At 60.6% G+C, this 15,707-nt stretch overlaps 1 protein-coding gene across 1 annotated transcript; it reads right to left on the reverse strand.

Annotated features, from left to right (window-relative positions):
- Nucleotides 1–2: 2 nt before the first annotated feature.
- LOC124483815 (chemerin-like receptor 1) lies at nt 3–2,061 on the reverse strand. Its single transcript, XM_047044353.1, is given in 3 exon segments — nt 3–1,367; nt 1,370–1,857; nt 1,859–2,061. Coding segments are annotated over 3 exon segments (999 nt in total). The 3' UTR covers nt 3–1,059.
- Between the last annotated feature and the right edge of the window lie 13,646 nt (nt 2,062–15,707).

Below are 15,707 nucleotides of genomic sequence, written 5' to 3' on the forward strand. Positions count from 1 at the left end.
TGACATTCTTGTTTTGTGTGTGTCAATTTATTAGGTGCTGCAATAGGGGTGGTGTTAAACAGGAATAGTGAAGAAGTGCCGGTTGCTAACTGACCGGTAAAGTTACTAATTACAGTTACTAGTTACATTCATTGTAAAGTAACTAGTTAGTTACTTGCTGTAGAGAGTAAGGCATTAAGTTACTTTTGCGTTACATTAGGAAAAGTCTTCAATTTCTAAGACAATTCACCTTGGTCACTCTTATGCCCAGTAGGCACATTTAATGGGTTGACCTCAGCAATAGCACATATTGTACTGAATATTCAGTGTCACTCTCATATAACATGATCAATCCTCATTATACAGCAAGACGGATCAAGGTAATAATCCACCATAATGAAAAACAATATTGGCATGAAGTTCTTGAATCAAGAAACTCTTTAATCAATAAATAATGTTGTAAAATGCCAGGCAGGAGTCTAGTACTTAGTTAGCTAGCTCTACAATTTACCAGGGCTAAGTTCGAATCTAGGATCAAATCGAAGCTAAGCTATAGCTAGGTATATGGTAGCTAAATGGTGTTCACTTATGTACTGAACCAGACTATTTTTACTTACCTTATTTACATTTATGCATTTAGCAGACGCTTTTATCCAAAGTGACTTCCAAGAGAGAGCTTTACAAAAGAGCATAGGTCACTGATCATAACAACGAGGTAGTCCCAAACATTGCAAGCAGCCAAAACATGAAGCATACATTGTGAAAAAACTAAACAAGTGCCAGAGGAAAGACCCATAAGAGCATGCAGTTATACAAGTTACAATTTAAGTTATTTTATATCAACTCGGGAAACACAGAAAATACAATTCTAATTGGATAACAACAAAAAACCACGAGCCCCCCCCGCGGTGCGGGGACTGCGAGGTAATCTCTACGGGCTTGCTCATGCATTTCAACCATTTCTCATGCACCAAGGAAAAGCCATAGGCAATTGGTTGTAAATTAATTGGTTAGAAAATTGCGGATAATCCTGTTTGTGTTCCTATTAACAACGGATTTAAGATGACATACGTGTCATTGTCAGACAAAGGGGATGGATTTGCCTAGACTTTCCATAGATTTTGAAGGGTTACGAGCATCTGTGCGAGCATCTTCTGCCATTGCATTTTCTATCCTCCAAAAAACAGACCTCTTCAGGGTGCGCCTAAAGTCATTGCCTATGAAGACGTACAGTATGGGGTTCAGAAAGCTGTTTAATGAGGCTAAAGTGCCCCCCAATTTCAGCCCAGTCTGGATGGCCTCCACTGTGACAATCTCCAAGTGTAACTCCAGCAGGACAAAGGAGTGAAAAGGCACCCAACACACAAAGGCCAAGACCAGGCCCTTCCAGGTTTCTTCGATTTCAGAGTCAGACTTCTCAACTTCACAAACAGAATGGAGCAGCAGCAGAGAATGACCAGAAAAGGAAACAGGAAACCGCATACGAATAGTGTGACAGCCACTGTACTGTGACTCAACCCACAGTCTGTGTGGCACTCCGTGGCCGTGCCGACAGTCTTGATTTGACGGTGGACCAGCGAGGGGACGGTCAGGGCAGCTGAGAGGACCCACATTAGGACCACCGCCACCACGGCCTTCCCAACAGTTCGGTGGTTCTGTGACCAGATTGGGAATACGATAATCACACAGCGATCGACACTTATCGTAACCAGAAGGAAGACACTACTGAACATGTTAAGGAACAGGGCAGAGGAGGCTAATTTGCACATGGCCAGTCCAAAGGGCGAGTGCAAGGTGGCTGTGTAAAATATGTTGAAGGGCAGGCAGGCACAGAACAGGAAGTCAGAGATGGACAGGCTGGGGTACCAGGTGGTGTTGAGTTTTTTTCATCTTGTAACCAGAGATCCAGATGACAATACCATTTCCGATGATTCCCACCAGGCATATAATGATGGTCATTGTCACTAGAGTTTCCATCAGAAAAGACTTGGGGTAACTAAATGTCATTGGAGCAGCAGTGAATGTCTCATTAGTCCCATTGTATGCAGTATAATCCCCATAAAGTTCGTACTCAAAATCCATTATGTTAAAACATCCTGGTTGATTGGGGAGGAAAACATTTTCATTTTGTCAAAACAGATCATGCCTATCATAGCACACAGAAAACACTGAAGCCTATTTTTTCCCGATAAATCATTAAAACAAGGTAAGATTTAAGATGTTGAAGAAGAGACTCACCATGAAATGTAGAACAAAATATTATCAGAACCGTTCCCTTGGCTTGCGTTTGTCTCTGTAAACGTTACTTCCTTAAGCCTGGGTTAGGGTTAGAGTTCTAGACCTCCGGGCCCTTTGTCGTTGGTCTGATCTGGTCACCAGGCCTCCCCTAAGCGCCGCCGCAGGCCGAGACCCAAGGTCGGTCATAGCCCGGCCCCAATCCCAACCCTCACCCCGTGGGCGTGAGGGTTGGGGGATTCAGCCTAGGCTAGGGTTAGGGTTAGAGTTCTAGACCTCCGGGCCCTTTGTCGTCGGTCTGATCTGGTCACCAGGCCTCCCCTAAGCGCCGCCGCAGGCCGAGACCCAAGGTCGGTCATAGCCCGGCCCCAATCCCAACCCTCACCCCGTGGGCGTGAGGGTTGGGGGATTCAGCCTAGGCTAGGGTTAGGGTTAGAGTTCTAGACCTCCGGGCCCTTTGTCGTCGGTCTGATCTGGTCACCAGGCCTCCCCTAAGCGCCGCCGCAGGCCGAGACCCAAGGTCGGTCATAGCCCGGCCCCAATCCCAACCCTCACCCCGTGGGCGTGAGGGTTGGGGGATTCAGCCTAGGCTAGGGTTAGGGTTAGAGTTCTAGACCTCCGGGCCCTTTGTCGTCGGTCTGATCTGGTCACCAGGCCTCCCCTAAGCGCCGCCGCAGGCCGAGACCCAAGGTCGGTCATAGCCCGGCCCCAATCCCAACCCTCACCCCGTGGGCGTGAGGGTTGGGGGATTCAGCCTAGGCTAGGGTTAGGGTTAGAGTTCTAGACCTCCGGGCCCTTTGTCGTCGGTCTGATCTGGTCACCAGGCCTCCCCTAAGCGCCGCCGCAGGCCGAGACCCAAGGTCGGTCATAGCCCGGCCCCAATCCCAACCCTCACCCCGTGGGCGTGAGGGTTGGGGGATTCAGCCTAGGCTAGGGTTAGGGTTAGAGTTCTAGACCTCCGGGCCCTTTGTCGTCGGTCTGATCTGGTCACCAGGCCTCCCCTAAGCGCCGCCGCAGGCCGAGACCCAAGGTCGGTCATAGCCCGGCCCCAATCCCAACCCTCACCCCGTGGGCGTGAGGGTTGGGGGATTCAGCCTAGGCTAGGGTTAGGGTTAGAGCTCTAGACCTCCGGGCCCTTTGTCGTCGGTCTGATCTGGTCACCAGGCCTCCCCTAAGCGCCGCCGCAGGCCGAGACCCAAGGTCGGTCATAGCCCGGCCCCAATCCCAACCCTCACCCCGTGGGCGTGAGGGTTGGGGGATTCAGCCTAGGCTAGGGTTAGGGTTAGAGTTCCCCGTGGGCGTGAGGGTTGGGGGATTCAGCCTAGGCTAGGGTTAGGGTTAGAGTTCTAGACCTCCGGGCCCTTTGTCGTCGGTCTGATCTGGTCACCAGGCCTCCCCTAAGCGCCGCCGCAGGCCGAGACCCAAGGTCGGTCATAGCCCGGCCCCAATCCCAACCCTCACCCCGTGGGCGTTAGGGTTGGGGGATTCAGCCTAGGCTAGGGTTAGGGTTAGAGTTCTAGACCTCCGGGCCCTTTGTCGTCGGTCTGATCTGGTCACCAGGCCTCCCCTAAGCGCCGCCGCAGGCCGAGACCCAAGGTCGGTCATAGCCCGGCCCCAATCCCAACCCTCACCCCGTGGGCGATAGGGTTGGGGGATTCAGCCTAGGCTAGGGTTAGGGTTAGAGTTCTAGACCTCCGGGCCCTTTGTCGTTGGTCTGATCTGGTCACCAGGCCTCCCCTAAGCGCCGCCGCAGGCCGAGACCCAAGGTCGGTCATAGCCCGGCCCCAATCCCAACCCTCACCCCGTGGGCGATAGGGTTGGGGGATTCAGCCTAGGCTAGGGTTAGGGTTAGAGTTCTAGACCTCCGGGCCCTTTGTCGTTGGTCTGATCTGGTCACCAGGCCTCCCCTAAGCGCCGCCGCAGGCCGAGACCCAAGGTCGGTCATAGCCCGGCCCCAATCCCAACCCTCACCCCGTGGGCGTTAGGGTTGGGGGATTCAGCCTAGGCTAGGGTTAGGGTTAGAGTTCTAGACCTCCGGGCCCTTTGTCGTTGGTCTGATCTGGTCACCAGGCCTCCCCTAAGCGCCGCCGCAGGCCGAGACCCAAGGTCGGTCATAGCCCGGCCCCAATCCCAACCCTCACCCCGTGGGCGTGAGGGTTGGGGGATTCAGCCTAGGCTAGGGTTAGGGTTAGAGTTCTAGACCTCCGGGCCCTTTGTCGTTGGTCTGATCTGGTCACCAGGCCTCCCCTAAGCGCCGCCGCAGGCCGAGACCCAAGGTCGGTCATAGCCCGGCCCCAATCCCAACCCTCACCCCGTGGGCGATAGGGTTGGGGGATTCAGCCTAGGCTAGGGTTAGGGTTAGAGTTCTAGACCTCCGGGCCCTTTGTCGTTGGTCTGATCTGGTCACCAGGCCTCCCCTAAGCGCCGCCGCAGGCCGAGACCCAAGGTCGGTCATAGCCCGGCCCCAATCCCAACCCTCACCCCGTGGGCGATAGGGTTGGGGGATTCAGCCTAGGCTAGGGTTAGGGTTAGAGTTCTAGACCTCCGGGCCCTTTGTCGTTGGTCTGATCTGGTCACCAGGCCTCCCCTAAGCGCCGCCGCAGGCCGAGACCCAAGGTCGGTCATAGCCCGGCCCCAATCCCAACCCTCACCCCGTGGGCGATAGGGTTGGGGGATTGCCTAGGCTAGGGTTAGGGTTAGAGTTCTAGACCTCCGGGCCCTTTGTCGTTGGTCTGAGGCTAGGCCGCCGCAGGCCGAGACCCAAGGTCGGTCATAGCCCGGCCCCAATCCCAACCCTCACCCCGTGGGCGTGAGTTCTAGACCTCCGGGCCCTTTGTCGTTGGTCTGATCTGGTCACCAGGCCTCCCCTAAGCGCCGCCGCAGGCCGAGACCCAAGGTCGGTCATAGCCCGGCCCCAATCCCAACCCTCACCCCGTGGGCGTGCCTAGGCTAGGGTTAGGGTTAGAGGGTTGGGGGATTCAGCCTAGGCTAGGGTTAGGGTTAGAGTTCTAGACCTCCGGGCCCTTTGTCGTTGGTCTGATCTGGTCACCAGGCCTCCCCTAAGCGCCGCCGCAGGCCGAGACCCAAGGTCGGTCATAGCCCGGCCCCAATCCCAACCCTCACCCCGTGGGCGTGAGGGTTGGGGGATTCAGCCTAGGCTAGGGTTAGGGTTAGAGTTCTAGACCTCCGGGCCCTTTGTCGTTGGTCTGATCTGGTCACCAGGCCTCCCCTAAGCGCCGCCGCAGGCCGAGACCCAAGGTCGGTCATAGCCCGGCCCCAATCCCAACCCTCACCCCGTGGGCATGAGGGTTGGGGGATTCAGCCTAGGCTAGGGTTAGGGTTAGAGTTCTAGACCTCCGGGCCCTTTGTCGTTGGTCTGATCTGGTCACCAGGCCTCCCCTAAGCGCCGCCGCAGGCCGAGACCCAAGGTCGGTCATAGCCCGGCCCCAATCCCAACCCTCACCCCGTGGGCGATAGGGTTGGGGGATTCAGCCTAGGCTAGGGTTAGGGTTAGAGTTCTAGACCTCCGGGCCCTTTGTCGTTGGTCTGATCTGGTCACCAGGCCTCCCCTAAGCGCCGCCGCAGGCCGAGACCCAAGGTCGGTCATAGCCCGGCCCCAATCCCAACCCTCACCCCGTGGGCGTGAGGGTTGGGGGATTCAGCCTAGGCTAGGGTTAGGGTTAGAGTTCTAGACCTCCGGGCCCTTTGTCGTTGGTCTGATCTGGTCACCAGGCCTCCCCTAAGCGCCGCCGCAGGCCGAGACCCAAGGTCGGTCATAGCCCGGCCCCAATCCCAACCCTCACCCCGTGGGCGATAGGGTTGGGGGATTCAGCCTAGGCTAGGGTTAGGGTTAGAGTTCTAGACCTCCGGGCCCTTTGTCGTCGGTCTGATCTGGTCACCAGGCCTCCCCTAAGCGCCGCCGCAGGCCGAGACCCAAGGTCGGTCATAGCCCGGCCCCAATCCCAACCCTCACCCCGTGGGCGTTAGGGTTGGGGGATTCAGCCTAGGCTAGGGTTAGGGTTAGAGTTCTAGACCTCCGGGCCCTTTGTCGTTGGTCTGATCTGGTCACCAGGCCTCCCCTAAGCGCCGCCGCAGGCCGAGACCCAAGGTCGGTCATAGCCCGGCCCCAATCCCAACCCTCACCCCGTGGGCGATGAGGGTTGGGGGATTCAGCCTAGGCTAGGGTTAGGGTTAGAGTTCTAGACCTCCGGGCCCTTTGTCGTCGGTCTGATCTGGTCACCAGGCCTCCCCTAAGCGCCGCCGCAGGCCGAGACCCAAGGTCGGTCATAGCCCGGCCCCAATCCCAACCCTCACCCCGTGGGCGTGAGGGTTGGGGGATTCAGCCTAGGCTAGGGTTAGGGTTAGAGTTCTAGACCTCCGGGCCCTTTGTCGTTGGTCTGATCTGGTCACCAGGCCTCCCCTAAGCGCCGCCGCAGGCCGAGACCCAAGGTCGGTCATAGCCCGGCCCCAATCCCAACCCTCACCCCGTGGGCGTGAGGGTTGGGGGATTCAGCCTAGGCTAGGGTTAGGGTTAGAGTTCTAGACCTCCGGGCCCTTTGTCGTCGGTCTGATCTGGTCACCAGGCCTCCCCTAAGCGCCGCCGCAGGCCGAGACCCAAGGTCGGTCATAGCCCGGCCCCAATCCCAACCCTCACCCCGTGGGCGTGAGGGTTGGGGGATTCAGCCTAGGCTAGGGTTAGGGTTAGAGTTCTAGACCTCCGGGCCCTTTGTCGTCGGTCTGATCTGGTCACCAGGCCTCCCCTAAGCGCCGCCGCAGGCCGAGACCCAAGGTCGGTCATAGCCCGGCCCCAATCCCAACCCTCACCCCGTGGGCGTGAGGGTTGGGGGATTCAGCCTAGGCTAGGGTTAGGGTTAGAGTTCTAGACCTCCGGGCCCTTTGTCGTTGGTCTGATCTGGTCACCAGGCCTCCCCTAAGCGCCGCCGCAGGCCGAGACCCAAGGTCGGTCATAGCCCGGCCCCAATCCCAACCCTCACCCCGTGGGCGTGAGGGTTGGGGGATTCAGCCTAGGCTAGGGTTAGGGTTAGAGTTCTAGACCTCCGGGCCCTTTGTCGTTGGTCTGATCTGGTCACCAGGCCTCCCCTAAGCGCCGCCGCAGGCCGAGACCCAAGGTCGGTCATAGCCCGGCCCCAATCCCAACCCTCACCCCGTGGGCGTGAGGGTTGGGGGATTCAGCCTAGGCTAGGGTTAGGGTTAGAGTTCTAGACCTCCGGGCCCTTTGTCGTTGGTCTGATCTGGTCACCAGGCCTCCCCTAAGCGCCGCCGCAGGCCGAGACCCAAGGTCGGTCATAGCCCGGCCCCAATCCCAACCCTCACCCCGTGGGCGTTAGGGTTGGGGGATTCAGCCTAGGCTAGGGTTAGGGTTAGAGTTCTAGACCTCCGGGCCCTTTGTCGTTGGTCTGATCTGGTCACCAGGCCTCCCCTAAGCGCCGCCGCAGGCCGAGACCCAAGGTCGGTCATAGCCCGGCCCCAATCCCAACCCTCACCCCGTGGGCGATAGGGTTGGGGGATTCAGCCTAGGCTAGGGTTAGGGTTAGAGTTCTAGACCTCCGGGCCCTTTGTCGTTGGTCTGATCTGGTCACCAGGCCTCCCCTAAGCGCCGCCGCAGGCCGAGACCCAAGGTCGGTCATAGCCCGGCCCCAATCCCAACCCTCACCCCGTGGGCGATAGGGTTGGGGGATTCAGCCTAGGCTAGGGTTAGGGTTAGAGTTCTAGACCTCCGGGCCCTTTGTCGTTGGTCTGATCTGGTCACCAGGCCTCCCCTAAGCGCCGCCGCAGGCCGAGACCCAAGGTCGGTCATAGCCCGGCCCCAATCCCAACCCTCACCCCGTGGGCGTTAGGGTTGGGGGATTCAGCCTAGGCTAGGGTTAGGGTTAGAGTTCTAGACCTCCGGGCCCTTTGTCGTTGGTCTGATCTGGTCACCAGGCCTCCCCTAAGCGCCGCCGCAGGCCGAGACCCAAGGTCGGTCATAGCCCGGCCCCAATCCCAACCCTCACCCCGTGGGCGTGAGGGTTGGGGGATTCAGCCTAGGCTAGGGTTAGGGTTAGAGTTCTAGACCTCCGGGCCCTTTGTCGTTGGTCTGATCTGGTCACCAGGCCTCCCCTAAGCGCCGCCGCAGGCCGAGACCCAAGGTCGGTCATAGCCCGGCCCCAATCCCAACCCTCACCCCGTGGGCGATAGGGTTGGGGGATTCAGCCTAGGCTAGGGTTAGGGTTAGAGTTCTAGACCTCCGGGCCCTTTGTCGTTGGTCTGATCTGGTCACCAGGCCTCCCCTAAGCGCCGCCGCAGGCCGAGACCCAAGGTCGGTCATAGCCCGGCCCCAATCCCAACCCTCACCCCGTGGGCGATAGGGTTGGGGGATTCAGCCTAGGCTAGGGTTAGGGTTAGAGTTCTAGACCTCCGGGCCCTTTGTCGTTGGTCTGATCTGGTCACCAGGCGTAGGGTTGGGGGATTCTAGGGTTAGGGTTAGAGTTCTAGACCTCCGGGCCCTTTGTCGTTGGTCTGATCTGGTCACCAGGCCTCCCCTAAGCGCCGCCGCAGGCCGAGACCCAAGGTCGGTCATAGCCCGGCCCCAATCCCAACCCTCACCCCGTGGGCGATAGGGTTGGGGGATTCAGCCTAGGCTAGGGTTAGGGTTAGAGTTCTAGACCTCCGGGCCCTTTGTCGTTGGTCTGATCTGGTCACCAGGCCTCCCCTAAGCGCCGCCGCAGGCCGAGACCCAAGGTCGGTCATAGCCCGGCCCCAATCCCAACCCTCACCCCGTGGGCGATAGGGTTGGGGGATTCAGCCTAGGCTAGGGTTAGGGTTAGAGTTCTAGACCTCCGGGCCCTTTGTCGTTGGTCTGATCTGGTCACCAGGCCTCCCCTAAGCGCCGCCGCAGGCCGAGACCCAAGGTCGGTCATAGCCCGGCCCCAATCCCAACCCTCACCCCGTGGGCGCCTAGGCTAGGGTTGGGGGATTCAGCCTAGGCTAGGGTTAGGGTTAGAGTTCTAGACCTCCGGGCCCTTTGTCGTTGGTCTGATCTGGTCACCAGGCCTCCCCTAAGCGCCGCCGCAGGCCGAGACCCAAGGTCGGTCATAGCCCGGCCCCAATCCCAACCCTCACCCCGTGGGCGATAGGGTTGGGGGATTCAGCCTAGGCTAGGGTTAGGGTTAGAGTTCTAGACCTCCGGGCCCTTTGTCGTTGGTCTGATCTGGTCACCAGGCCTCCCCTAAGCGCCGCCGCAGGCCGAGACCCAAGGTCGGTCATAGCCCGGCCCCAATCCCAACCCTCACCCCGTGGGCGTGAGGGTTGGGGGATTCAGCCTAGGCTAGGGTTAGGGTTAGAGTTCTAGACCTCCGGGCCCTTTGTCGTTGGTCTGATCTGGTCACCAGGCCTCCCCTAAGCGCCGCCGCAGGCCGAGACCCAAGGTCGGTCATAGCCCGGCCCCAATCCCAACCCTCACCCCGTGGGCGTGAGGGTTGGGGGATTCAGCCTAGGCTAGGGTTAGGGTTAGAGTTCTAGACCTCCGGGCCCTTTGTCGTTGGTCTGATCTGGTCACCAGGCCTCCCCTAAGCGCCGCCGCAGGCCGAGACCCAAGGTCGGTCATAGCCCGGCCCCAATCCCAACCCTCACCCCGTGGGCGATAGGGTTGGGGGATTCAGCCTAGGCTAGGGTTAGGGTTAGAGTTCTAGACCTCCGGGCCCTTTGTCGTTGGTCTGATCTGGTCACCAGGCCTCCCCTAAGCGCCGCCGCAGGCCGAGACCCAAGGTCGGTCATAGCCCGGCCCCAATCCCAACCCTCACCCCGTGGGCGATAGGGTTGGGGGATTCAGCCTAGGCTAGGGTTAGGGTTAGAGTTCTAGACCTCCGGGCCCTTTGTCGTTGGTCTGATCTGGTCACCAGGCCTCCCCTAAGCGCCGCCGCAGGCCGAGACCCAAGGTCGGTCATAGCCCGGCCCCAATCCCAACCCTCACCCCGTGGGCGATAGGGTTGGGGGATTCAGCCTAGGCTAGGGTTAGGGTTAGAGTTCTAGACCTCCGGGCCCTTTGTCGTTGGTCTGATCTGGTCACCAGGCCTCCCCTAAGCGCCGCCGCAGGCCGAGACCCAAGGTCGGTCATAGCCCGGCCCCAATCCCAACCCTCACCCCGTGGGCGATAGGGTTGGGGGATTCAGCCTAGGCTAGGGTTAGGGTTAGAGTTCTAGACCTCCGGGCCCTTTGTCGTTGGTCTGATCTGGTCACCAGGCCTCCCCTAAGCGCCGCCGCAGGCCGAGACCCAAGGTCGGTCATAGCCCGGCCCCAATCCCAACCCTCACCCCGTGGGCGATAGGGTTGGGGGATTCAGCCTAGGCTAGGGTTAGGGTTAGAGTTCTAGACCTCCGGGCCCTTTGTCGTTGGTCTGATCTGGTCACCAGGCCTCCCCTAAGCGCCGCCGCAGGCCGAGACCCAAGGTCGGTCATAGCCCGGCCCCAATCCCAACCCTCACCCCGTGGGCGATAGGGTTGGGGGATTCAGCCTAGGCTAGGGTTAGGGTTAGAGTTCTAGACCTCCGGGCCCTTTGTCGTTGGTCTGATCTGGTCACCAGGCCTCCCCTAAGCGCCGCCGCAGGCCGAGACCCAAGGTCGGTCATAGCCCGGCCCCAATCCCAACCCTCACCCCGTGGGCGTTAGGGTTGGGGGATTCAGCCTAGGCTAGGGTTAGGGTTAGAGTTCTAGACCTCCGGGCCCTTTGTCGTTGGTCTGATCTGGTCACCAGGCCTCCCCTAAGCGCCGCCGCAGGCCGAGACCCAAGGTCGGTCATAGCCCGGCCCCAATCCCAACCCTCACCCCGTGGGCGATAGGGTTGGGGGATTCAGCCTAGGCTAGGGTTAGGGTTAGAGTTCTAGACCTCCGGGCCCTTTGTCGTTGGTCTGATCTGGTCACCAGGCCTCCCCTAAGCGCCGCCGCAGGCCGAGACCCAAGGTCGGTCATAGCCCGGCCCCAATCCCAACCCTCACCCCGTGGGCGTGAGGGTTGGGGGATTCAGCCTAGGCTAGGGTTAGGGTTAGAGTTCTAGACCTCCGGGCCCTTTGTCGTTGGTCTGATCTGGTCACCAGGCCTCCCCTAAGCGCCGCCGCAGGCCGAGACCCAAGGTCGGTCATAGCCCGGCCCCAATCCCAACCCTCACCCCGTGGGCGTGAGGGTTGGGGGATTCAGCCTAGGCTAGGGTTAGGGTTAGAGTTCTAGACCTCCGGGCCCTTTGTCGTTGGTCTGATCTGGTCACCAGGCCTCCCCTAAGCGCCGCCGCAGGCCGAGACCCAAGGTCGGTCATAGCCCGGCCCCAATCCCAACCCTCACCCCGTGGGCGATAGGGTTGGGGGATTCAGCCTAGGCTAGGGTTAGGGTTAGAGTTCTAGACCTCCGGGCCCTTTGTCGTTGGTCTGATCTGGTCACCAGGCCTCCCCTAAGCGCCGCCGCAGGCCGAGACCCAAGGTCGGTCATAGCCCGGCCCCAATCCCAACCCTCACCCCGTGGGCGATAGGGTTGGGGGATTCAGCCTAGGCTAGGGTTAGGGTTAGAGTTCTAGACCTCCGGGCCCTTTGTCGTTGGTCTGATCTGGTCACCAGGCCTCCCCTAAGCGCCGCCGCAGGCCGAGACCCAAGGTCGGTCATAGCCCGGCCCCAATCCCAACCCTCACCCCGTGGGCGTGGGTTGGGGGAGGGTTGGGGGATTCAGCCTAGGCTAGGGTTAGGGTTAGAGTTCTAGACCTCCGGGCCCTTTGTCGTTGGTCTGATCTGGTCACCAGGCCTCCCCTAAGCGCCGCCGCAGGCCGAGACCCAAGGTCGGTCATAGCCCGGCCCCAATCCCAACCCTCACCCCGTGGGCGATAGGGTTGGGGGATTCAGCCTAGGCTAGGGTTAGGGTTAGAGTTCTAGACCTCCGGGCCCTTTGTCGTTGGTCTGATCTGGTCACCAGGCCTCCCCTAAGCGCCGCCGCAGGCCGAGACCCAAGGTCGGTCATAGCCCGGCCCCAATCCCAACCCTCACCCCGTGGGCGATAGGGTTGGGGGATTCAGCCTAGGCTAGGGTTAGGGTTAGAGTTCTAGACCTCCGGGCCCTTTGTCGTTGGTCTGATCTGGTCACCAGGCCTCCCCTAAGCGCCGCCGCAGGCCGAGACCCAAGGTCGGTCATAGCCCGGCCCCAATCCCAACCCTCACCCCGTGGGCGACCCAAGGTCGGTCATAGCCCGGCCCCAATCCCAACCCTCACCCCGTGGGCGATAGGGTTGGGGGATTCAGCCTAGGCTAGGGTTAGGGTTAGAGTTCTAGACCTCCGGGCCCTTTGTCGTTGGTCTGATCTGGTCACCAGGCCTCCCCTAAGCGCCGCCGCAGGCCGAGACCCAAGGTCGGTCATAGCCCGGCCCCAATCCCAACCCTCACCCCGTGGGCGTGAGGGTTGGGGGATTCAGCCTAGGCTAGGGTTAGGGTTAGAGTTCTAGACCTCCGGGCCCTTTGTCGTTGGTCTGATCTGGTCACCAGGCCTCCCCTAAGCGCCGCCGCAGGCCGAGACCCAAGGTCGGTCATAGCCCGGCCCCAATCCCAACCCTCACCCCGTGGGCGTGAGGGTTGGGGGATTCAGCCTAGGCTAGGGTTAGGGTTAGAGTTCTAGACCTCCGGGCCCTTTGTCGTTGGTCTGATCTGGTCACCAGGCCTCCCCTAAGCGCCGCCGCAGGCCGAGACCCAAGGTCGGTCATAGCCCGGCCCCAATCCCAACCCTCACCCCGTGGGCATGAGGGTTGGGGGATTCAGCCTAGGCTAGGGTTAGGGTTAGAGTTCTAGACCTCCGGGCCCTTTGTCGTTGGTCTGATCTGGTCACCAGGCCTCCCCTAAGCGCCGCCGCAGGCCGAGACCCAAGGTCGGTCATAGCCCGGCCCCAATCCCAACCCTCACCCCGTGGGCGTGAGGGTTGGGGGATTCAGCCTAGGCTAGGGTTAGGGTTAGAGTTCTAGACCTCCGGGCCCTTTGTCGTTGGTCTGATCTGGTCACCAGGCCTCCCCTAAGCGCCGCCGCAGGCCGAGACCCAAGGTCGGTCATAGCCCGGCCCCAATCCCAACCCTCACCCCGTGGGCGTGAGGGTTGGGGGATTCAGCCTAGGCTAGGGTTAGGGTTAGAGTTCTAGACCTCCGGGCCCTTTGTCGTTGGTCTGATCTGGTCACCAGGCCTCCCCTAAGCGCCGCCGCAGGCCGAGACCCAAGGTCGGTCATAGCCCGGCCCCAATCCCAACCCTCACCCCGTGGGCGATAGGGTTGGGGGATTCAGCCTAGGCTAGGGTTAGGGTTAGAGTTCTAGACCTCCGGGCCCTTTGTCGTTGGTCTGATCTGGTCACCAGGCCTCCCCTAAGCGCCGCCGCAGGCCGAGACCCAAGGTCGGTCATAGCCAGGCCCCAATCCCAACCCTCACCCCGTGGGCGTTAGGGTTGGGGGATTCAGCCTAGGCTAGGGTTAGGGTTAGAGTTCTAGACCTCCGGGCCCTTTGTCGTTGGTCTGATCTGGTCACCAGGCCTCCCCTAAGCGCCGCCGCAGGCCGAGACCCAAGGTTGGTCATAGCCCGGCCCCAATCCCAACCCTCACCCCGTGGGCGATAGGGTTGGGGGATTCAGCCTAGGCTAGGGTTAGGGTTAGAGTTCTAGACCTCCGGGCCCTTTGTCGTTGGTCTGATCTGGTCACCAGGCCTCCCCTAAGCGCCGCCGCAGGCCGAGACCCAAGGTCGGTCATAGCCCGGCCCCAATCCCAACCCTCACCCCGTGGGCGATAGGGTTGGGGGATTCAGCCTAGGCTAGGGTTAGGGTTAGAGTTCTAGACCTCCGGGCCCTTTGTCGTTGGTCTGATCTGGTCACCAGGCCTCCCCTAAGCGCCGCCGCAGGCCGAGACCCAAGGTCGGTCATAGCCCGGCCCCAATCCCAACCCTCACCCCGTGGGCGTTAGGGTTGGGGGATTCAGCCTAGGCTAGGGTTAGGGTTAGAGTTCTAGACCTCCGGGCCCTTTGTCGTTGGTCTGATCTGGTCACCAGGCCTCCCCTAAGCGCCGCCGCAGGCCGAGACCCAAGGTCGGTCATAGCCCGGCCCCAATCCCAACCCTCACCCCGTGGGCGTTAGGGTTGGGGGATTCAGCCTAGGCTAGGGTTAGGGTTAGAGTTCTAGACCTCCGGGCCCTTTGTCGTTGGTCTGATCTGGTCACCAGGCCTCCCCTAAGCGCCGCCGCAGGCCGAGACCCAAGGTCGGTCATAGCCCGGCCCCAATCCCAACCCTCACCCCGTGGGCGTTAGGGTTGGGGGATTCAGCCTAGGCTAGGGTTAGGGTTAGAGTTCTAGACCTCCGGGCCCTTTGTCGTTGGTCTGATCTGGTCACCAGGCCTCCCCTAAGCGCCGCCGCAGGCCGAGACCCAAGGTCGGTCATAGCCCGGCCCCAATCCCAACCCTCACCCCGTGGGCGTGAGGGTTGGGGGATTCAGCCTAGGCTAGGGTTAGAGTTCTAGACCTCCGGGCCCTTTGTCGTTGGTCTGATCTGGTCACCAGGCCTCCCCTAAGCGCCGCCGCAGGCCGAGACCCAAGGTCGGTCATAGCCCGGCCCCAATCCCAACCCTCACCCCGTGGGCGTGAGGGTTGGGGGATTCAGCCTAGGCTAGGGTTAGGGTTAGAGTTCTAGACCTCCGGGCCCTTTGTCGTTGGTCTGATCTGGTCACCAGGCCTCCCCTAAGCGCCGCCGCAGGCCGAGACCCAAGGTCGGTCATAGCCCGGCCCCAATCCCAACCCTCACCCCGTGGGCGATAGGGTTGGGGGATTCAGCCTAGGCTAGGGTTAGGGTTAGAGTTCTAGACCTCCGGGCCCTTTGTCGTTGGTCTGATCTGGTCACCAGGCCTCCCCTAAGCGCCGCCGCAGGCCGAGACCCAAGGTCGGTCATAGCCCGGCCCCAATCCCAACCCTCACCCCGTGGGCGTTAGGGTTGGGGGATTCAGCCTAGGCTAGGGTTAGGGTTAGAGTTCTAGACCTCCGGGCCCTTTGTCGTTGGTCTGATCTGGTCACCAGGCCTCCCCTAAGCGCCGCCGCAGGCCGAGACCCAAGGTTGGTCATAGCCCGGCCCCAATCCCAACCCTCACCCCGTGGGCGATAGGGTTGGGGGATTCAGCCTAGGCTAGGGTTAGGGTTAGAGTTCTAGACCTCCGGGCCCTTTGTCGTTGGTCTGATCTGGTCACCAGGCCTCCCCTAAGCGCCGCCGCAGGCCGAGACCCAAGGTCGGTCATAGCCCGGCCCCAATCCCAACCCTCACCCCGTGGGCGATAGGGTTGGGGGATTCAGCCTAGGCTAGGGTTAGGGTTAGAGTTCTAGACCTCCGGGCCCTTTGTCGTTGGTCTGATCTGGTCACCAGGCCTCCCCTAAGCGCCGCCGCAGGCCGAGACCCAAGGTCGGTCATAGCCCGGCCCCAATCCCAACCCTCACCCCGTGGGCGTTAGGGTTGGGGGATT

Source organism: Hypomesus transpacificus, chromosome 22, assembly GCF_021917145.1.
Source record: "Hypomesus transpacificus isolate Combined female chromosome 22, fHypTra1, whole genome shotgun sequence".
In the NCBI taxonomy this organism is placed as follows: domain Eukaryota; kingdom Metazoa; phylum Chordata; class Actinopteri; order Osmeriformes; family Osmeridae; genus Hypomesus; species Hypomesus transpacificus.